Source organism: Lonchura striata, chromosome 14 (assembly GCF_046129695.1).
Source record: "Lonchura striata isolate bLonStr1 chromosome 14, bLonStr1.mat, whole genome shotgun sequence".
Classification (NCBI taxonomy): domain Eukaryota; kingdom Metazoa; phylum Chordata; class Aves; order Passeriformes; family Estrildidae; genus Lonchura; species Lonchura striata.
In genome coordinates this window covers 17,907,617-17,927,511 of record NC_134616.1, presented here as the reverse complement: position 1 = coordinate 17,927,511, position 19,895 = coordinate 17,907,617, and the positions used below count along the sequence as shown (strand labels likewise).

The 19,895-nt window shown below is 48.2% G+C and overlaps 1 protein-coding gene across 2 annotated transcripts in view; it reads right to left on the bottom strand.

The window, feature by feature from the left end:
- The window catches only part of LOC110467900 (transcription factor SOX-3), a 53,164-nt gene extending 34,187 nt beyond the window's left edge, over positions 1–18,977 (bottom strand). The window contains exon 1 of one of the 2 annotated variants that reach the window (XM_077786590.1): positions 17,749–18,977. In XM_077786590.1, the coding sequence (XP_077642716.1) occupies positions 17,749–18,679 (931 nt within the window). In that variant the 5' untranslated portion in view covers positions 18,680–18,977. Of the gene's footprint in view, positions 1–16,904 lie in introns of those variants that run through there. The other variant, XM_021525311.3, reaches the window with a different exon arrangement.
- Positions 18,978–19,895: the final 918 nt, after the last annotated feature.

Genomic DNA, 19,895 nt, shown 5'->3' with positions numbered 1-19,895 from the left:
AGCCTATAAAATAGCATATATAATTAAGAAAATGCCAGCCAAGCACTTGGCAGGAAGATCTCATTCCTTCATGCTTGGGCTCACACTGCCCAACATGTGCAATGATCTCCAAGTTTAGTAGCTGTCCTGTGTTTTGGGTCAATTTACACACATCTCTGCACAGGACCTAAAAAAAAAAAAAAAAAAATCATCAAACTTCTTTCAAGTTACTACCACCTGAAAGAAAAAAAAAAAAAAAAAAAAAAAAATTAAGTCTGTTGCAAAAATGCCAATTCAGTATGTGCCAATCTAAATGCAAAGATCTTTGTAAAAACTGAGCCTAAAGTCACCATGAGAATTGAGGTGCTACAAATACCTCAGTGCTAAATACTCTGCAGAATATTTCAGTTTTGTCCATATGCTCTTCTTCCAATAATGCAAATTGTTACTCTCCAAACAGTTACGTGTTTGTGTATGACTGGGGGAACGCAGATTTTACATGTGATCCCAGATCCTTTGGAAATGGAAATTCTCAAAGCAGTTCTTTTCCCAGCCTCTGGAGCAGGCATCTCCAGCCCAGCATCCAGAACAATGGGAGGTGCGAACATGCCCTAATCTGTATTCATTGCAGTGAAACGTGTCTCTATCACCTCCCGTCGCCTTAATGAAGGGTTAATTTAACCATCTAATTGGGAGCGAACGGTGCTGGTGATATGAAGTGTTCTGACTGGAAGTCAGCCTGCGCAGAGGCAAAATAACTGCTAAAAGTGATGGGCTGAGTCCTCACCTCCTGATGGTGCTCAGTGATTTAGAGCTCTGCTAAAATAAGGTCACCTACACCCTGTTTTCCACCCATAAATACTTCGCCAGTATTGTCACAGAACTCCAAAGATAAGAAATTACGGCAAAAAATGGGGGAGCGTGGGGAGGGAAGCCAAATGTTATTTGAATCAGATACAACTGATCCTCTAGAAATGGATTAAAGTGTTTTTGAGAAGACCTAAACATACTGCGGGTATCAGGCAGGGCAACCACACTGATCAAAAAGTTGACCACATATTTTAACAGGTTCAAATTTTCAGTTGATCTTTAAAAAGCTCTTTTCTCGCCTTTAGTATCATTTGCACACACTAATTCTTTGCTCACCTGTCTAGTGCCACGCTGCAATCCAAGTTACAGCCTTTGCTCCTAGACAGCCCCATCATCCTTTTCCACATCACTTTTAGAAATTTTGCTTCTTATAATTTTTTACTGTTTGTCTTACAGCTTGACCAGTTTTGTCAGCCGCATAATTTTTGAGAGGTTCGGTCCTGTTTTTCTCGTGCCTGTGAGAAATTTCATTTTTAAAGTGTGGCACAGCAGGAGGCATCTCTATGTTGAGACAATGTCCCTACTCCAAGGAAAGGAGCAGCACTTGGCAAAAGTCTGAGCTGCCATGAGATGCATTTCAGGGCAAAAATAACCCCGATCAGCACTACGAGAACCCTCAGCATCTCTTTTTTTTCTGTATACCCAGTCATACGTTTATTCATCCCGGGCAGAGGGTGAATATGACTTTTTTTTCCCCTCTTTCCCAGAGGGAAAGTTGTTGGAGGGTTGCCTGGCTGCTTCTCAGCGGGGCGGATGAAAGCGCGCAGCCCGAGCTCCACCCGGGGTGGAAGGAGCGCAGGAATGCAGCCGCGCCGGGATGGCTGCAGCTCCTTCAGGGCGACTTCACAGCTCGGGGAGCCAGCACCCCCCGCTGCCGATGGCCCCGATAGCATCGATGCCAAGCTGCCGAGATGGCTTTAGGGCTCGCTGATGGGTTTGTCACACCTGGAGCTCCCGGGTTTGACACCTCGCCCGGGCTGCTGCTGTGGCACAGCGCCCAGGCGGGTCTGCCTCTGCCCCCTGGGCTTGGCTCCCGCTGGCATTGCTCAATCAGGGGGGCTCCTAAATGTGCAATTCATATGGAATCATTTTCAAAACCGGAGTTTCCCCTGCCACTTCCAGAAATTAATTATTCCGCTTGCTAATTAGTAGCCCCTGGGACTCTCCAGTGCGACCCTCGGGGGTCTTAAACCCTGGATCTCGTGGAGAGAGATCCTCTTCAGAGAGGCAGTTCGTTTGGTAACTCCAACTTTAAAGAATTTAGATTTTAAATTAAAATATAAAGGTAAACAAGAATTTTAATTTCTAGTTGAAGGAACTAGGAGATTTGGGCCGGAGGAGCTTCTGGAAATTCCCGAGGGCACTGAGGAGCAGCAGGGCCGGTGCCTTGTCCCCTTGTCCCCCACCGTGTCACCGGGGCAGCCCCGGGGCAGGCAGAGCAGAGGATTTTTCGGGCTGCCGTGCCGGTGATGGCCGTGCAGGAAGGTGCTAAAATCTCACCCTGATATTTATGCACAAGTGCAAATGAGGCTTAGTCACGATGCGGAGCTGAATGTGCCCGCGGGAGGGATGTGGGGCACGGATGTGGGGCAGGATGCGGGTGAATGGGCCCGGGGCTCGCTGCCGGGTATTCCAGGAGGGATTCAGCGGGATCCACGGCTGCAGGGCAGCGCTCCATCGTCCCACAGCCCCGCGCCCTGCCCGGGCTGCCGGAGGGAAAAGGGCCCATGGAAGTTGCCAGAAAAGCTCCTGGCTGGGGTACCCATTTCCCACCCAGAGCCCCCGAGGTGCCCCGAGGTGCTCCACTGACAAGGGGACAAGGCACCGGCCCTGCTGCTCCTCAGTGCCCTCGGGAATTTCCAGAAGTTCCTTGGGCTCCTCCGGCCCAAATCTCCTAGTTCCTTTTAGTGGAAATTTAAATTCCTATTTAAATTTTTATTTTAATTTAAAAATCTAAATTCCTTAAAGTTGGAGTTACCGAATGAACTGCCTCCCTGAAAAGCACTCCACGAGATCTAGGGTTTACGAGCACAAAGGTTGTGTCCCGTGGCACTCAAGATGACAATTTTGTGTTCTTGTGGCTTTGCAACAAGGAGGAATTAAATCAGATCTTCACCCAACTTTTTTTTTTTTTTTTGCAGCAGCAGCAGCAGCTCCCGGGCAGAGGGGCAGGAAAGCAGCCCGTTCCTCGTGTGGCCAAGGAGGGGCTCCCAAAGCACTCGTGCCCCCAAAAGAGCCGAGTGAGCCGCCAGTGAGGGTCATGAGCTGGGTCTATTGCTTGGCATCACAAAGAATCAGCAGTATTTATACTGTAATTGCAATTATTCCTCTCCTAAACTGTCACGACGTTATTAAAAGGTCTAAATCATCATTAAATCTAACACATCATTAAATCTAAACATCCATAAAATAAAATCAAAAACATCATTAAAAGATTTAAATTTCACTTCCTGCAGGAATGTCATTGTATAGAGGACGTGAAAATGGGGGAAAAATACAAACCAAACTTTAACGATTTTTTGAAGCCGAGCAGGGTTAATTTATTGTACAACATCATAAACAATTCTGCTCCAGTTCAGCCTTGTGGTTCAAGGTAAAGATTTTTTTTAAGATGAACTTTTAAATTACATAAATCAGCCATCAGCCCTGGGGTACCTCAAAAAAAAAAAAAAAAAAACAACCCCAAAACAAAAGTTTGTAGAAAGAGAAAGCAATTTAATTACTATCTTCTTTGGGGGGGTGATGGGGGTAAACAAAACCATCCCAAAAAGATAGTCTGTCACAGAATATGAATAAAATGAAATTTATCAGAAGTTGTTCAGTGAAGTCCTAAGCTAAGTCACCTCCTGTGCATTAAGCCACCCTCTCTGCGCAGTCGGGCTCCGAATTTCTGTCTGCAGCTCTGTAATTCTATGCAGAATCACCCATTTCTAATCACCGGGGATCTCGGCTCGTTGCCCAGGTATGCAGCAGGACCGCAATGACCCTGGGCACCCGGGGGGACGGGGATGGTGGCTGGGCTGGCCGAACTTTGGGGTCATTCCCGGGACTTTGGGGTCATTCCCGGCTGGAATGCGAGTGGGCAAGCAGAGCCTGTTAAGATCTGAATGCAGATGCAGGATGCCACCCCCTGCCCTGCCACTGCTGGGGCATCCCCGAGCTCCGAGGGTGATCATCGATCATCGCAGCCTTGTGCCTTGGCTGGGAGTTGCCATTTTACCTCAAAAATGCAGAAAATTCACCCAAGGGGGTGAAATCCAGCGAGCCCATGAGCTCTGTTCTGAGCCTGCCTCATACTGCAGCTGAGCTTTCCTATGCCATGGACCGGGTGGGTCCAGGATCCAGATCCACCCAGGATGTCCAGAGCTATTACAGGCTTGAGAAAATGTTTGAAAAGAAAAAAAAAAAAACAAACAAACAAACAAACAAACAAAACTGTGGTCTCAATTTTCTCAAACAAAAAAAAAGCAAAGCTCTTTCTTGCCACTCTTCATTCCCCTACCACGTATCCCTCATTGCTCACCGGGACACTGGCAAGGCTTCTTTATCTAAATAACTGCCAAAAACTCTTTTTACCCCTTTCAAATATCAGTCAACAACTGGTATAGCATGAGTTTTACTGCTCCGGGAAAAAATAAAAAAAAATCTGTTTAAGAGAAAAAACCCTCACTGAAACAAGATATTTTTATTCAATTAATTTTTTTTAATAACAGCATATTTTAAGGCACTCTTTCCCACTTCTTTCCTGAAACAACCTGCAGTAATTCTCAGATGGAAGAGGTGCTTTTGGTGACTTTGCAGAGTTATCCCGGGTGACACTGCAGCTCTAATCCTGCCGCATCGGCGGCCCTTGGAAGTGAAACCTACAGTAAATTTTGATTTCAGCCACACCTTTGTAGAACTAGTTTTTCCATGCCAAAATATATAACAAGAGATCAAAATCTTCACCATTAGTGCCAGAAGCAACAAGTGATAACCTCTGGGTAGGCTCCCCGTGTGACCCAGGTAAAGCTGTCACAGTAAACATCACCCGTGTGAAAATACCGCGTTTGTGTGCCACCACGCGGGCTTAGCACCAATCTAAACAACGCAAAAACTCCATTCCCCACCAATGTCTATCGGTGTAGCAGCTGACCTTCCCCTGGCAACCTTTCCCAGGCAAATCCCCCGTCCAAAGCAGCTCGGGACGAGAGGATGGAGAGATAAGCACCGAGCCCGCATTCCTCCCACGCCCACAGCTCCCAGGCAGAGGGCGGATGAAGGGAGGCAGCCGGAGGGATGCTCAAAGCGCCCAGCACTGCTGCTAACTCCTTCAATCCGTTTCCGAGAAGTGCCGGAGTTCTTCAGGATGGAGGCTGAGGAGGTGCTTGGCTGTTTGTCTCTCTGGGCTCCGCCTGCTCCTGATGGCCCATCTAGGAACCGGCTTGCAGAATTATCTGATTGCCTCCAAAGCAGGCACCGAGAACGAATCCAGCGCCCCGTGCTCACAAAGGCCCAGCTCGCTACATTTTACTGTCATTTTTGCACACTCTCAGCTTCAGCAGCGATGCCAACAAGCAGGCAGCCATCAATATGATATTTTATCTCGCTGTATATGCAAGGAAAATGGGTTTGGAACTGTGAGCTGTTCACTCAGAGTGCACAACAGAAAGGCACAGAATTTAACCAGGAGGGTTTTGGTAGGATGCTGTAGGGAAGGGTCACAGAATGAAAAGGCTGAATAAATCCCATGGCCAATTACATGGTCACTGAATCATGAAAAGGCCAGGCTCCTGGAATTTTGCAGCTGCTAGTAAATTCAACGGATGCATCAAACTAGCAGCAAACTCAGCTACAAACTACCCCACCACAGAATTGATTTGAAACAAAATTAACTTAAAGCAAACCCCTATAATTCAGAAATTTTTGAGGGAACACTGATAAACTTTAATTCCCATTATCTTTCCTTGTCTTCAGTATGCTTTACTACAAAACACATAGCCTTTTCTGTTTGATGAAAATTATGAAAAACTTTGTAGGGGTTTTATTTTTAGTGAAATTAAGCCAAATATCTAGGTGTAGTTATTTACTGGGGGCAGGAAAAGTATCTTTAAATTAAGTTTGACTCTCCTTGGATAAGCTGTGCCAGCCTGCACTGCGAAAAATGAAAAACAATGAAAAATGAAAACCAAAACATGACTGTTTAGTGTCCCTCTGCCAGAGTGACAAAGCCATATGAAGCAGGAGGATTGCCGGCCCTCGAGCAGAAGTAGCCCAGAGTATGTGAAAGCATGATTTCTTTAAGCCAGGATGCAGTGACTGAGGAGCTGGCATGGAAACTCTTCCCTTCCTAAGGCCAGGAACCCTTAGCAGAGGTGTAAGGGGAAAATTGGGAGGAATTCCCTCCAGGGCTGCTGGAGCTCCACCATCAGCATAAGGAAATGCTGCAGACAGGGCCCATTTGGAAAATTCCATTCCAAACTGTGGGCAGAGCATCAGTGTGAGGTGAGGGATCACCCCTGGCTCGGCCCCTGCCTCACTGGGGGCCCCTGGACCTTTTTCTTTATGTAACTGAGTTGCACTGATTCCTTTGCAAAGTGTTTTGAGATCTCACAGGGAAAAAAAAAAAACAAAAAAACAAAAAAACAAAGTTGAGAACCATCATCAAACTACAAGTTCTCTCCTAGTATAGCACTTCCAAGACATTGAGGAACACACCAGATCAGGGATGTTTCAGTCAGAGAAAATAAATTCTTTTACAAATGAACATGAAGGACAGCCAGGAAACACTGATCTCCCCTTCTTCCAACACAAGATTCTCCTCTAGAGCTCCCAGATGTTTTATCCAGCCCTGCTTAAACATCTGAAAACTCCTGGAGAGAACATTGCACATCTGCCTTTTATTTTATTGGCATTAAATCCTCCCAGTTTGCCTGGTTGTGTCACAGGCCACCACCCAGCAGAATGAGCTTTTCTTTCTGCTTCTTTCAGGTATTATTCAGACTTCTGACTCCCTTCAGTGGTCATCCCACAGTCCTTCATATACCCACCTCTTTATATGTTTCTTGAGAATGTCTTTTAGACATCTTAAGTGATTTTTTGAACTGAGTCTCAGTTTTCTCCACCTGCTCTCTGTGGGTGACAAGCTGGTCCAGACACACGTGGGGAAACTGCATCAACATCCTGCTCACCTTCCCTTTCCCTGATTAATTTTCCTTCACTAAAAAGCACAGACCCATCCTGTACATCTGCACAGTGCCTCTGCCACAGCCAGGACATTTGAGAGAGTCTTTAAGAGTAAATGCCAAGTGGCTGATGGATTGTTAAATCTGCCATCTTCTCTACCTGACAGCAAGGACAGGAACCCACAGGTCCCAGTGATCCCAGATGTGCATAGGCATTTCTACATGGTCTAAATTTTCATGATAAAAACAATTTTCTTGCCTGCTGGCTCTAAAGTTGTTGGAATCTGAGCTATTGATGATTCTGAGATTGTAGAAAGTCTCTGTCTGTCAGCCCCACTGCCAAAGCAGAAGCCATAATTGGTCTGTGCTGGTTTCCAGGTTGTTTATTCTGTTTATCTCTCACATGTTCTGCTGCCCTGCCCAGCTCTGTCCTGCAGGGCAGCGTGTGGGGCTCTGCCCTCAGTGGGATGTGACAAACATTAAATACCAGAAACTCCCTGGGCTGGATTTACAAGAACGTGCCAATATCTGTCACCTACGTTGGACAGTGTGTCCCCAGCCTGAACCAACAGAAAAATGCCAGCACCACAGTGAGACATGGAGGGCATGAAGAAGGAGAAAAAGGACAAGGCACACCCAATTTCCTCCAGCTTGTCCTCTTTGAACCCCTAATCTAGAATCCTAAAATTTTACTTTTGCACCCGTGCCACGCTTAATTATTACTAATATCAAACACTCAGAGCTTGTAATTGATCCTGTAAGATTGAAAACTCTTTTCCATGGCCAGAGATCACAGCCAGTGTCTCTGGGGGCTCTGTCCAGGGGGTTCCTGAGCCCTGCCAGGGTCCCAGACCTGCCAGGGCAGCCAGAGGGAAGCTCTGGATTCCCACATAAAGTGGCTTCAGCTATTCTGCAATACTCAGTCACCAGCATCCTCAGCACCAGGGAGTTTTCTCTTTTTTCTCTTTCCCTCTCAGCTCAGGAGCCTCTCAGTGTTGAGCGTGCTTAAGGCCACTGAAACAGAAATGCTGTCAAACATTTAACAGCTGCTCCTACCCACAAATATCCAGCCTGGAGATGACTTCACTGGGCCCAGGGAAGGAGAATTTGCTCCTTGACAGGTGTCTCAGGTGAAAATGTTGCTATTTTAGGATTAGTCAAATTTTACCTGAAAGCTATTACTAAATTCCCTCTTCAGACTCAGTTTAACAGTGAATATGAACAATGCTATTAAATACTGAGGCCATGGCAGCACCATCTGTGGGATAACATGCAGACCGGATGGTATGCTATTTTTTTTCCTCTATTACTTGATCCAACAATTATTAAACTAGTTTTTATACCCTAAATTCAGGAAAAGTTATTGCAGGGATACAAGGGAATGTAGGAGGAATTCATTGACTGCACCTTGGATACAATCCTGGTAAACACCTGGATATTTTTAAATACTTCTGTACTTTAAGGTCAAAGGGAACCATTATGATCCTTTACCCTAAACTGAGACACAGCCAAGATTATTAAATTTTACCCAGCAGTTCCTGGAGAGGAGAGAATTATTCTCTCCTCCTGCATAAGTGAACTCTGCCGAGCCCAACAGCTTTGTTATTCAGACTCCAAGGCAAGCAGCACCTACCACAATTTGAGTGATGAGATAAATAATAATGCAGCCAACCAGAATGGGAGACAAACTAGAAAAATCCTCATCGAAATTCAGCAGATCTGGGCTAGCTCCCTCTCAAAGCTCCCCCATCCATCCTCCCCTTCACACAGAGATTTTAGGGACAAATGCCAGTAGATCTCTATTGTTCCTGCTCATTCATTAGCTACAACTCCTTTTTCTGGTGCGCTCACACTCCAAGGTAAGGATAAGATTCTGGCTACATTGTGCATTTTGAAAAAGTAACAATGAGACACAGAAAATGTTGGTTATTTTAAATACAAAATAACATTGCATTGTTTCCTTCACAGTTTTAAGGAATCCTCAGAAGTGAAACATACATGTTTCAAGGTGATAAACTCCTTTGCTTTGGACTTTCTCCTTCCATCTCCATTAGCTGCATCATTCCCCTTTTTTTACATCTTGCCCCTTTCACTAAACAGAATCAGAAAAACCTCTCTTGGTGTTTTTTGTCACCATGCCGTTTTCTACACCTGTAATTCCCATGCCTGCAGCTAGCCCAGATTTGTGATTGAACCATAAAAGGCTGATTTTAAGCTGCTGCCCTGTCTCTAGTGCCCCTTTGCACGTGCAGCAGTGCAGCTCATGAGCTGCCTTCAAAGGGGAGCAGAGGGTCTCGGTTTGGCTGGAACAATGCATTTCACAGAGCCCCAGCTTGCACTAACCTCCCATGCTGGGCGTTGCTATTTGCTTTCCCACACTTCCCTTTGGGCTGCTCCAGCCTTTGGAGCTGGAATTAGGGCAGCCACAAACTGTGGTTAAACCTGCTTGGATAAATGAATGTGATCATCCAAATCACACCTAAAACTTCCGAAGCTGAGGGAAACCAGTCCTGTTCCCCTGGAAAGCTCCCAGCCTAAAGCACATCAAAATTTAAAGTGCTCAAGGGTTATGTTTATAACAAATTTTGGGATGCAGTTCATTGAAGCCACCTTCCCCCCCATTTACAAGTGGGGTTTTTCTCATTGAGTGGGCAAGGTAAACCCAAATCCTCTTCCTCACACCTGAGCTGCTCAGGCCTCTGCTTAGAACCTTGACTTTTTTACCTTCCTGACAATAAAGGTCTGTTCTGCTTGCTTTTTTTCCTCCCCAGTCCCTCTGTGGACAAGCCAGCCCTAAAACCTATGGCTGACTGAGGTTCTTATTAGAGCAATTCAGGGAATTCTCCCATGGGTTGACAAGCTCAGGCATCACATTTTGGAAACCCACCAAGTAGGAGACCCCGTGGCTGCTTCCATCCATATTCAGCCACTTCCTTGTCACTAATCAAACAGAGAATTTGGTGCTGGAATCACACAGCATTTTAGTTAATTTGTGTTTATTTCAACATCACACTGTCCTTCCTCTGCTCCCACCCTGATGCAGAACCTCTGGCTTCACTGAACAATGTGTGCTATTGTGAATGCAGGTGAACCCAATGGGAAGAAATTACAATGTTTGACTCAATTCAGAAGGCTGAATTATTTCTTTATTATAACTATGCTGAAATACATCAATATACTATATAAAAGGGGGATACTAAAACTGCATACTACTTTGACTCTAACTCAACTCGTGCCCCTCTCTGAGAGCCCAGTCCCAAGTGGGTTGGATTGGATTGGATTGGATTGGATTGGGTTGGATTGACCATCAGGCTCAAACAATCCTCACCAGAATCCAACCAAGCAACACCCCGGGTAAACAATTCTCCAAACACATTCCACATGGGAAAAACAAGGAGCAGAAATAGAAATTGTTTTCTCTTTCATTTCTCTCTGTGCACCTCTATGAAAATCCTGAGAGGGAGAGAAATGTGCTTGCCACTGTGTGTCTGTAAATGGATACAGACAAAAGCACATTTGCTACACATCTGCTTGCTTTGCACTGAAGATGAAGCAGATCAAGCACCAAAAGTCTGCCAGTGCCTTTGTAACCTCACTGCTGCAGAGTATTTCTCCTTGTTCCTCCTTCCTTTCCTTGCAGTCCTACCTGAGCAAGGCACAGCACCCAACTCTGGCAATACCCTCATACCTTGTCAGCAACAACAAAATTCTGGTGTGAAGCTGTGAGAAACTCTAATTTGAAGCTCTAATAGAACATCTAATAGAAGCTAGAGATAAGTAGTTCTGCTTGGAAAGAAGGGGTGAGGAGAAATGACCTTTCTTGAGGTGGTGTATCAAAACATACCCTGGGCTCTTTCTCCAGGCTGGCATTCTGACAGTCCAGTGAAAATGATTTCACCCAAAAAAAAAAAAAAAAAAAAAAAAAAGGTAGGACTGACTGGTTGGAACTCCCCTGGGTGTGGAGGCTGTGCTCACAGGCAGTTTCTGAGCCTTGGCAGGATGGAGGAGGGAGGTGCAGCCAAGCAGAACCCGAGCCCAGGCACAGGACTGCAAAACCTCATCAAATACTTGTTCAGTTCAGTTTAGGCTGGCCTAAATTCTAGTTCTGTCTTGAATAATTGAAAAGGAAACGATGGTGGGAAAAGCTTCATGTAACAGGAAGTCCAAAGGATGTGCCAGATTTTGGCAGCTCCATGCTTCTCTGTGCAGCTCACAAGCCTGGTCCTGTCATTAACTGGCCTGTCAGTCACTGAGAACAAAATAACTCCAGGGCACAGATGGACAGCCCTGTGCTAGAGGCCAAAACAGTCCTGTTTCCTACTGCAGAACCTTCAATGATCTGCCTCCAGAACTTCCAAAGATATTGCCAATGCCACCGCAGTTGAAACTTTCCAATGATATTTTTGTTTTACTGCTGTCTAAACAACAACAAGGAAAAAAAAAAAAACAAAAAAAAAAACAAAAAAACCAAAAGATTCCTCCTATTTGTCTGTAACAAATAATCCAAAGTTATTCACCCCTGCTTACACAAGACTTTCAAACCAAAGCATTTGTTCTTGGCTAGAATTTATACAAGTAAATTCTGAAATCTTGAGAGAAGACCAGAAGAGTTATTGCAGAAGGAAACAAAGTACTTTCAAGGAGTTGATCTCTTTACTTTGGTATAGTTTTAAAAAAGTTTATTATAATATTCCATTCTCTGCACAAAATCATCCAAGGCAGGAAAACTTCAGTAGTTCTTAGGACAGAGAACACAGGCAGAGCTAATCCTTCCTGCAGCCACTCACAGAGCCCTGCTGAATGCCTGGAAAACTGCACAGAATTACCTTGGTTCAAATGTTTGCCAGTCTGTATATTCAGCTCCTTTACTTCCTTTAACTTTAGGGCCATGACACTTAATTCAGTTACTATCCCAGCTCTGGTATGCTCATAAAAAATTCACACCTGTTTCACAAATGTTCACCTGTTTAACAGACTCAGGCTTAAAGGAAAGGAAGTTTTTTGCTTAATTATGAAAGTATAACTTGCTTTTTTTAAAGGAATTCCTACTATGACATTTGCTGTTTACGGGCTGTAAAAGCAAAACTGCCCAGTGAATCAAAAGGGACAAAAAAGGGAGGGGGAGGGAAAAATAAAGAGAGAGAAAAGAATTACTTGGATTAAAATATCTTTCCTTAACCTTGTGGAAGAGAAGCTTCTCTGACTTGGCAGCACAGTACAATGAAAATGAAATCAATGCCAAGTGTCTTATCCTGAACTCTGAATGGGCAAAGTTCCCATTGACTTTCAAGATTTCTCCCCTGTAAATGGCATTTGGGAGCATTACCTGCACCTAGGGCACGTCCAGCACTATGTTCTGTCTCTCCCCTTTGTGTCTCTCCCCTTTGAGTGGATGTATAGAATTTTTGAAATCAGCACAGCAAGCTGTGAATGATGCATGAAATGAATAAGCTGAGTCTTGTACAAAGGGGAAATCCTGAAGGCTTGGTGCAATCACTGCTCTACTATTTCCTATGGCCTGCATAGAAAAGATGCATAATATTCTCCACAGAGACAAAGGGAAAAGCTCACCGAGGCCAGAATCTCAATCAGAAGCCACAGAAGAGATAAATGACAGCAGCTCACAAGTTTTGAACGTTGCTTAATTTCCCTCTTCTTGCTAAGCTGCTCCCCACGGGTGCCTGGCTCTCAGCCCTGGGTGCACGTGGAAAATACACACGGGCATGGGGCTCTGAGCCCCCCTCGCTCTGCATTTCTTTGGAGCCAGCCCAGTTTATGCAGGAGTTTGTGTTTCACACCTCACCCCATCAGCCAGGGGAGTTTGCACCAATCCCCCAGCATGGGATGGCCAAAGCATGGAAAAAGGTGCAGATTTTTCCACAAGATCAACGGGATGTGTTGAAACCCCACAACTTCTTCCTCATGTGGACTTGAATTGGAGGCTTCACTGGTATCAGCACAAATATTTTCAAACCAGGCCAAACCACGCTCAGATTGATTGGTCTTAATTTGATGTATTCCTGAATAAATAGAAATATATTTTAGTTGAACTTAGCAACAGCAATAAAGATGAGCATCCTGAGCACAACACTGTGGTACATTTTTTTTTCATCATGGAGAAGGTATGAATACATCTTTTTGTGGATGTTCTGTGACCTCTCCCAATTCTCTTGCTCTCTCTCATGTTTGCTCACATGCTTTGCAATCTCTCCTGCTGCACTAAGGAAGTTGAGATATTTTAGAAACTGGAAAACTGAGGTTTAATACAGATACTGAGCTTCTGAGGATGCCTTTGGAAGAAGAAAATCTAAAATCCTGTCTGCCTGACTTGCAACACAAAGAAGTTGGCTGTGAATGGTATTCGCAGCAAAGAATAATTAATTCCTCATCCTGAGGACATTCTGTTGGGAAAAAGTCACTGTTGCATTGATTGCTGCATCCAGTGGCATCAATTAAAAGTTGTCATAGGGAAGTATGCGGAAAACTAATTTGGAAATCTGCATTAACCACTAAATTATCTCATGCAAACTTCTGCAATGATGGCTATCCACACCTTCCTTGAGAAATATTAAAGGAATGGATTAAAATTTTCTCTCTTTGTTATTTCAGAGTTTTGTCAGAATTTAGTGATGGAATTTACCATAGAAATAATCTGAATCTGCAACATGTGAATAAACTGGATATGACTACAGGAAATCTGGGATCAAGTCTGTGGTAGTGGTAAAGAAACCATTTGGAGCTTCTTACTTTTGCAGGCACTGAGAACAGCAGCAACATTCCAGTCCTGAACATCACCCAGCTTCAGGTTTCAGGTGTACTCATTCCTGAGAAATCATCCTTTCCCTTAGCACTGCACTGGAGGATAGTTACACAAGTTCCTATCTTCCTAATAATGCTCCTGAGAAGTATCTTTTTAGTCCCTTGTTTGATATGGGGCAACTAAAAAGATAATTTATGAATGTTTTCACAAAGTGTCTATGCTAATGGTTTTTCTGAATTTAGTCTTCATCTCTTCTTGTAGCAAAGAAACAGCAGAAATACAAAAACATGCAGTTTAATATGTATTCTTAAAATATTATTAAAATACTCACCATAAGTTTCCTCTGCTAGTTATTATATTTTACTCACTGTTTCAAAAATTTAACTTTTAACTATATTAACTTACCAACTTTTTTGCAATAAATTACCTCTGAAGTTCTTTGGCATAGGAAGGAACCATGAAAATGTAACCCAATGCATGGGATTTTGACAAACCAACAGCACCAAGTGTTATCTTCCCCTCAAAAACAGGTTAAAACAAAAGCCTAAATATTGCCATTGCACTTTAATGCCAGCATTAACCTCTCCAGAGCCAGTGCTCTATCATTCTAAAGGGTGCACTTGCATTTATGCTGGATGTTGTAGAATAAGGCTGGAGTTGTATTAGGTGGGCAACAACCCAGCGCTTCCTAGTTTGGAACTTTACCTGTGAATGGTAATGGCTCCACTCTGAGCTCTCCCACACCAGCAGGGGAAGGAGATCCTGCCTGGGCAGTGCTAAAAAGGCATTTAGATTTAATGCCTGCATGCATGCAGGAGGGATGTCAAGGGCCAGATACCCTGCAAAGGTAAAAATGGAGCTCAGCACAAGTAAAACAAACCTTCATCAGGTCTAAAGAGAACATATATCTGTATTTGTTCAGGAGGAAAATCTCCTGGGCCCAAGAAAAGGCTGTTAACTGCTCTTTGGGGGAAAAAAAGTTGCCTTTTAGGCAATGTCTCCTTCCATGCTGTTAGCTCTGTAATTAAAAACACTCCCGTTGAGGGAAGAAGAGGCTGTATCTCTGTTTGTACCTAATGTACAAGGCTGGGCTCCAAGGGCCTGTCCAGTCCAGTGTGTGCAGTTTTCAGAACCCTTCCCACAGCTCTGAACACAGCTTATGAACTTTGGGATAAAGTTTACCCCAGGAAGCTGAGAACTGCATTGGGAATTTTACCCGGACATCTCAAAACCAGTATATCAGGAAAAGCAGCCCTAAGCCAAACCACTGATAGGACCTTCCAGAGAGAGCAAGGCACAGACATTTATAGAGACATTTCTCTGTGACCCCTCAGGAACTCGCTCACAGACCCTCCTTGGGCCCTGACTTAGGCCAAACAAGAATAACTTGTGCTTAAAAATACTACAAACTCTGAAAAAGGTGTTTCTCCTCTTTCATGGCAGAGAATCCACTTCCACAAAACCAGAGGTAAAGAACAAATATTTATAATGATGCAGCTGCAGTTTGAAGACACCAAGTACAATTCCAGTGCTGGCAGCTGCTCACCTGCTCAGGAGCCCTGGCTTTTGTCAGACCTGCACCTGCAAACCTGCCTGGGAAGGTGGAGGGAGAATTGTTTCAGAAAATGGGAATTTCACTCTTCCTTACTGAGAGCTGTCCTGGTACTGCCGGTTCTGGAGAGCACAGGGCAACAGTTTGAGATGAAATCGGTCCTGCTGCTACCCTGTACTCTGCTAATTCCACAGATGCTACCACCTTCCCTCAGACCTCCAGGTTATTTATGGATCTGCTTCTCCTCAAGGTACCAGCTAAGTCATGGTACCAGCTACTCTACTCTCCTGCTCCTACCTGTGGGACAGCAGCACAAACAGGCAGAAGAAGCAGCGCCACGGCTTCGCCAGATTTCACCAGAAATCTCATGGATGAATTAAGCCGCGGGTAGGAAACACGGGGGCTCTCATTAGAGGGGATCCCCGGCCGTGCCGGGGGCGGCGTGCGGGGCCGGGGCTGGCCCGCTGCGGGACCGCGCCGGGAGCCGCCAGCCAGCGGGACTCTCGGGGAGGTTTGCAGAGCATCCTCACCCCGTGGAGAGCCCGAGGAAAGCCCTGCCCGGTCCTGCTTCCCGGCGGAGAAGGCAGGAGCCTTCAGGGACGCCCTCGCTGCCGGGGCATCCCCGCTGCGGGCCCGGGGGGAAGCGGCGGGGAAGGAGCGCGGATGCGGCCGCCCCGCGCAGCCAAGGGGCACCGGCTGTGCCCGAAGCCGCCGTCGGAACGGGGTGGCAGGGCAGGCCCCCGAACCCAAACCCAAACCCCAGCAGCGCCCTGGCGTCCCCTCTGCTCCTGTGCCTGCGGGAGCAGGCCGGCGGCGAAGCTCGAAGCGGGGATGCGCTGCGGAGCGGCCGGCTCGGAGCTGCCCAGGAGCGGGGACACACGCGGGGACCGGCCGGAACAGGGCTCGGGGCGGGGGAGAAGCGATGCTCAGCTCCGCTGGCCGCCCCGGGGGCTGTTCCGCAGCGCAGCACGAGTAACGCACATCCCTAAAAATAAAAAACACTAAAAAAAAAAAAAAAAAAAAATCAAACGGGCTGGGAAAGGAAGGAAAAGTCGTCCAGACTCCAAGCACTCGTCAAACATACTTTAAATTATTTATTTCCTCTGGGGACTCCCGTAACCATTCATTTTTAATGGTGTCTAATTAAGAGTTCCCCAACGGGTTTTGCTTTTGTAAATATTTTAGATGACTTGGCGTATCTAGGCAAATCCTCCGGATTTAAAAAAAAAAAAAGGGAAATGCACAACAAGGCGAGGCGGAGCCGTAATCCCTTCGCTCCCGTCGGCCGAGACAACGCAGCCGGGCGGGGAGGCAACAAGTGGCCGCGGCTCGCAGAGCGGCAGCGCCGGCCCGGCTCCCGCTTCACTTGAAAAGAAAACCAAATCCAAGGAGCGCATTCTCCCTCGCCCGCCCCCCAAAACACAGCCCGGCTCGGCAGGCCGAGGAACGCAGCCGGAGAGCGGCGGCAGCTCCCGGAGCGGGCGGCGGGGCCGCGATGCTGCGGGAGCCCCGCGATGGGCCCGGCCCCGCTCCGCGCTCCCGCGGGGGATCCGCACAAACCGCCCGGACACCGCCGACGTGCCTGATAGAAAATTTATTGATCTCTCTTCGTTCGGAAGAAGGAAGCAAACGAGGACTAGGAACAGGGAAGAAGTATTTCGGTAACTTTTTTTTTTTTTTTGGAAGGAATCCGGTAACAAAACTAAAACGTTGTTGTTTTTTTTTATCCGATATGTCAAAACATGGTTCACAGTAAAATTCACAAACCCATTTACATAAGTTTACAGCTTAAGAAAAACCAAGACATACAACTTACTATAAATAAAAGAAACGCGTTTGCGACCCGCACAGCTCTGCTCTCTCCCACCTCCCCCTTTTCAAGGACTAAAACCTCAAAATTAAAAAAGTCGTGGAAGCTACAGATTGCTGATAGAAACCAAGCGAGGGTCGGTAACAAAACACTTAATAAACCACAGCGATTATGTGAACAACCGAGTTTAAAAACAAAAGCCCGCGGTTTTTGTTTATGTCATTGCAACGCTAGAAATCAAACTGGAAGATGCAAGATTTTTAAAAAAAAACTTTCAAGCGAATAAAACAATACCCAACCTAGCCGAAACCAGGAAAGGAGTTGCCGTGGTTTGAAAACTTCACAGCGGCTTCTAGGAGGCAGGAGTTGTGCTCTATTAAAATAACAACTTGCTCAAATATTATTTCTTGTACAAAAAAAAAAAAAAAAAAAAAAAAAAGTACACAACTAACGGATTTCCTTTTTAAAATTTCTCCAGAGTTAGTATTAAGTCTGCTAAGCCGAGCAACACTGCCGTACGTCCCGGTGTAGTCTAGAGCGGTGGTGGGTTAGGGATTAAGCCGGGGAGCCGTCCGGAGCAGCCAAGTTTATATGTGAGTTAGTGGTACGGTACCATTGACGGCAGTCCCGGCACTCTGGTAGTGCTGGTGCACGCTGTGTAACCTGCTGCCCTGCAGGGCGGAAGGGTCTGTGGCATCCCCGCCGGGGGGCAGGTACATGCTGATCATATCCCGCAGGTCTCCCAGGCAGGCCCTCTGCGAGTGGGAAGTGATGGCCGGAGGCGGCGAGCTGGGCTCGGATTTCACCACGGAGCCCATGGAGCCCAGGCTCATGGCCGTGGAGGGCTGCTGGCCGTAGGCGGCGGGGGACATGCTGTAGGTGGAGGCGGCGTTCATGTAGGTCTGGGCCGTGGACATCATGGGGCTGTACTGCAGGCCCGGCATGTCGTAGCGGTGCATCTGCTGCAGCTGCGGGCTGTTCATGCCCGGGTGCTGGCTGTAGCCCAGCTGCTCTTGCATCAGCGAGTAAGCCCCGTTGGTCCAGCCGTTCATGTGGGCATAAGTGTCAATCCTCTGCCCCACCCCGACGGGGCTGCTCACCGCGTTGCCCCCCCCCGGAGCCAGCAGGTTACCGGGCAGCGAGTATTTGTCCTTCTTCAGCAAGGTCTTGGTCTTCCTCCGGGGCCGGTATTTGTAATCCGGATACTCCTTCATGTGCACGGCCCGCAGCCGCTTGGCCTCGTCGATGAAGGGCCGCTTCTCGGCGTCGCTCAGCAGCTTCCAGTCGGCGCCGAGGCGCTTGCTGATCTCCGAGTTGTGCATTTTGGGGTTCTCCTGGGCCATCTTCCGCCGCTGCCCGCGCGACCACACCATGAAGGCGTTCATGGGGCGCTTCACCCGGTCCTGGTCCGAGCCCGCTCCCGCTCCGTTGCCGGCCCCGCCGCCTCCGCCGCCTTTGCCGGCGCTCCCCGGAGCGGAGTTGCCCCCGGTGCTGCCCGGCGTGGGCTGCGGCGCCTTGATCTCCGTCTCCAGCATGCTGTACATGGCCGGGGCCGGTAAAAGGTGCGCCAGGGCGGCGGGCAGGCGGGCACCGAGCGAGGAGAGGAAGTTCAAAAAACAGAAAAAAAACCAAACAAACAAACAAAAAAGAAAGAAACAAAAAAAACCTGCCTGGGCGGCTGCCACGAGAGAAAGAGGAAGTTTGGGTGCCGGGCAGAAGCGCCGCTCCCCGAGGTGCCGGCGGTGGCGGAGCCGCTGCTGTGCGGAGCGCTCCCGCGGGCGGCAGCGGCGATGCGCGCTCGGATCGCGGGGGTCCGTGATTGACGGGCTATAAATGAGGGGGCGGCGGCCAATCAGCGAGCGGTTCCCGGCAGCCCCGGGCCGGGGTCTGCCCGGCCGGGGGGCGGGCGGAGGGACCCGGGCCCGGGGATGCCGCGGCCGCGGCTGCCGGGCCCCTCCCGCCCCGGCCCTGCACCTGCCCCGGGGCAGAGCGGCTCCAGCAGCCGCGGCACGGACGGGGGAAGGAGCGGCTCCCGGGAAGGAGCGGCCCCCGGGGAAAGGAGCGGCCCGGGGGTGCCCTCGGGGCCGCGGGGAGGAGGAGCGGGGCGGAGCGCAGCGCTGCGAGCGGGAGCTGCGCGGTTGCCGGGCACAAAGAGGTTTGGGGCTCCCGGGCTGATGCACAGACCCGGGCCAAGCTCGGAGAGACTGCCCGGAGACCGAGGGAGCCCGCACTGCACGGACGCACCCCCGGAGCGGATAAAGGGGCGGGGGAGGGATGGACGGGCTAAACTCTCCCACTCCTCAGCTGTGGCCTGGGGGAGAATCTACACTGCCGTGCCAGGATCGGGCACGGCTGTCGCTGGGAGAGGGGCTGCCCCGCGGGGCCGGCATGGGTGGCTACTGACCGGGCGCTCCCGGCCGTCCCCACCCACACCCACCCCGCTGCCACTTGAGCTTTTCCACTCGGCTGCCCCAAAACGGGAGGGAGGGGTGGGGTAGAGGGGACGGCGCTTGCGAATCCCCCGAGTTTCATGGCAACAGAAAGTTCTCTCCGTGTGAAAGAAAACTTTGGCGGCGGATAAGCGAGTGGAGCGGCGCCCACTGGAGCTGTCAATCAGCGGCTTCCCTGTCCGTCCCTCCCCTCCCCTTACCCCTCCTTCCCTTCCTTCGCCAGAGGCACGGACACCGCACCTGCACGGACGGGGCAGGCGGGCTGGGCTGCCCCATCCCTGCTCTTCCTCATCCCCCTGCGGCCCCGCTC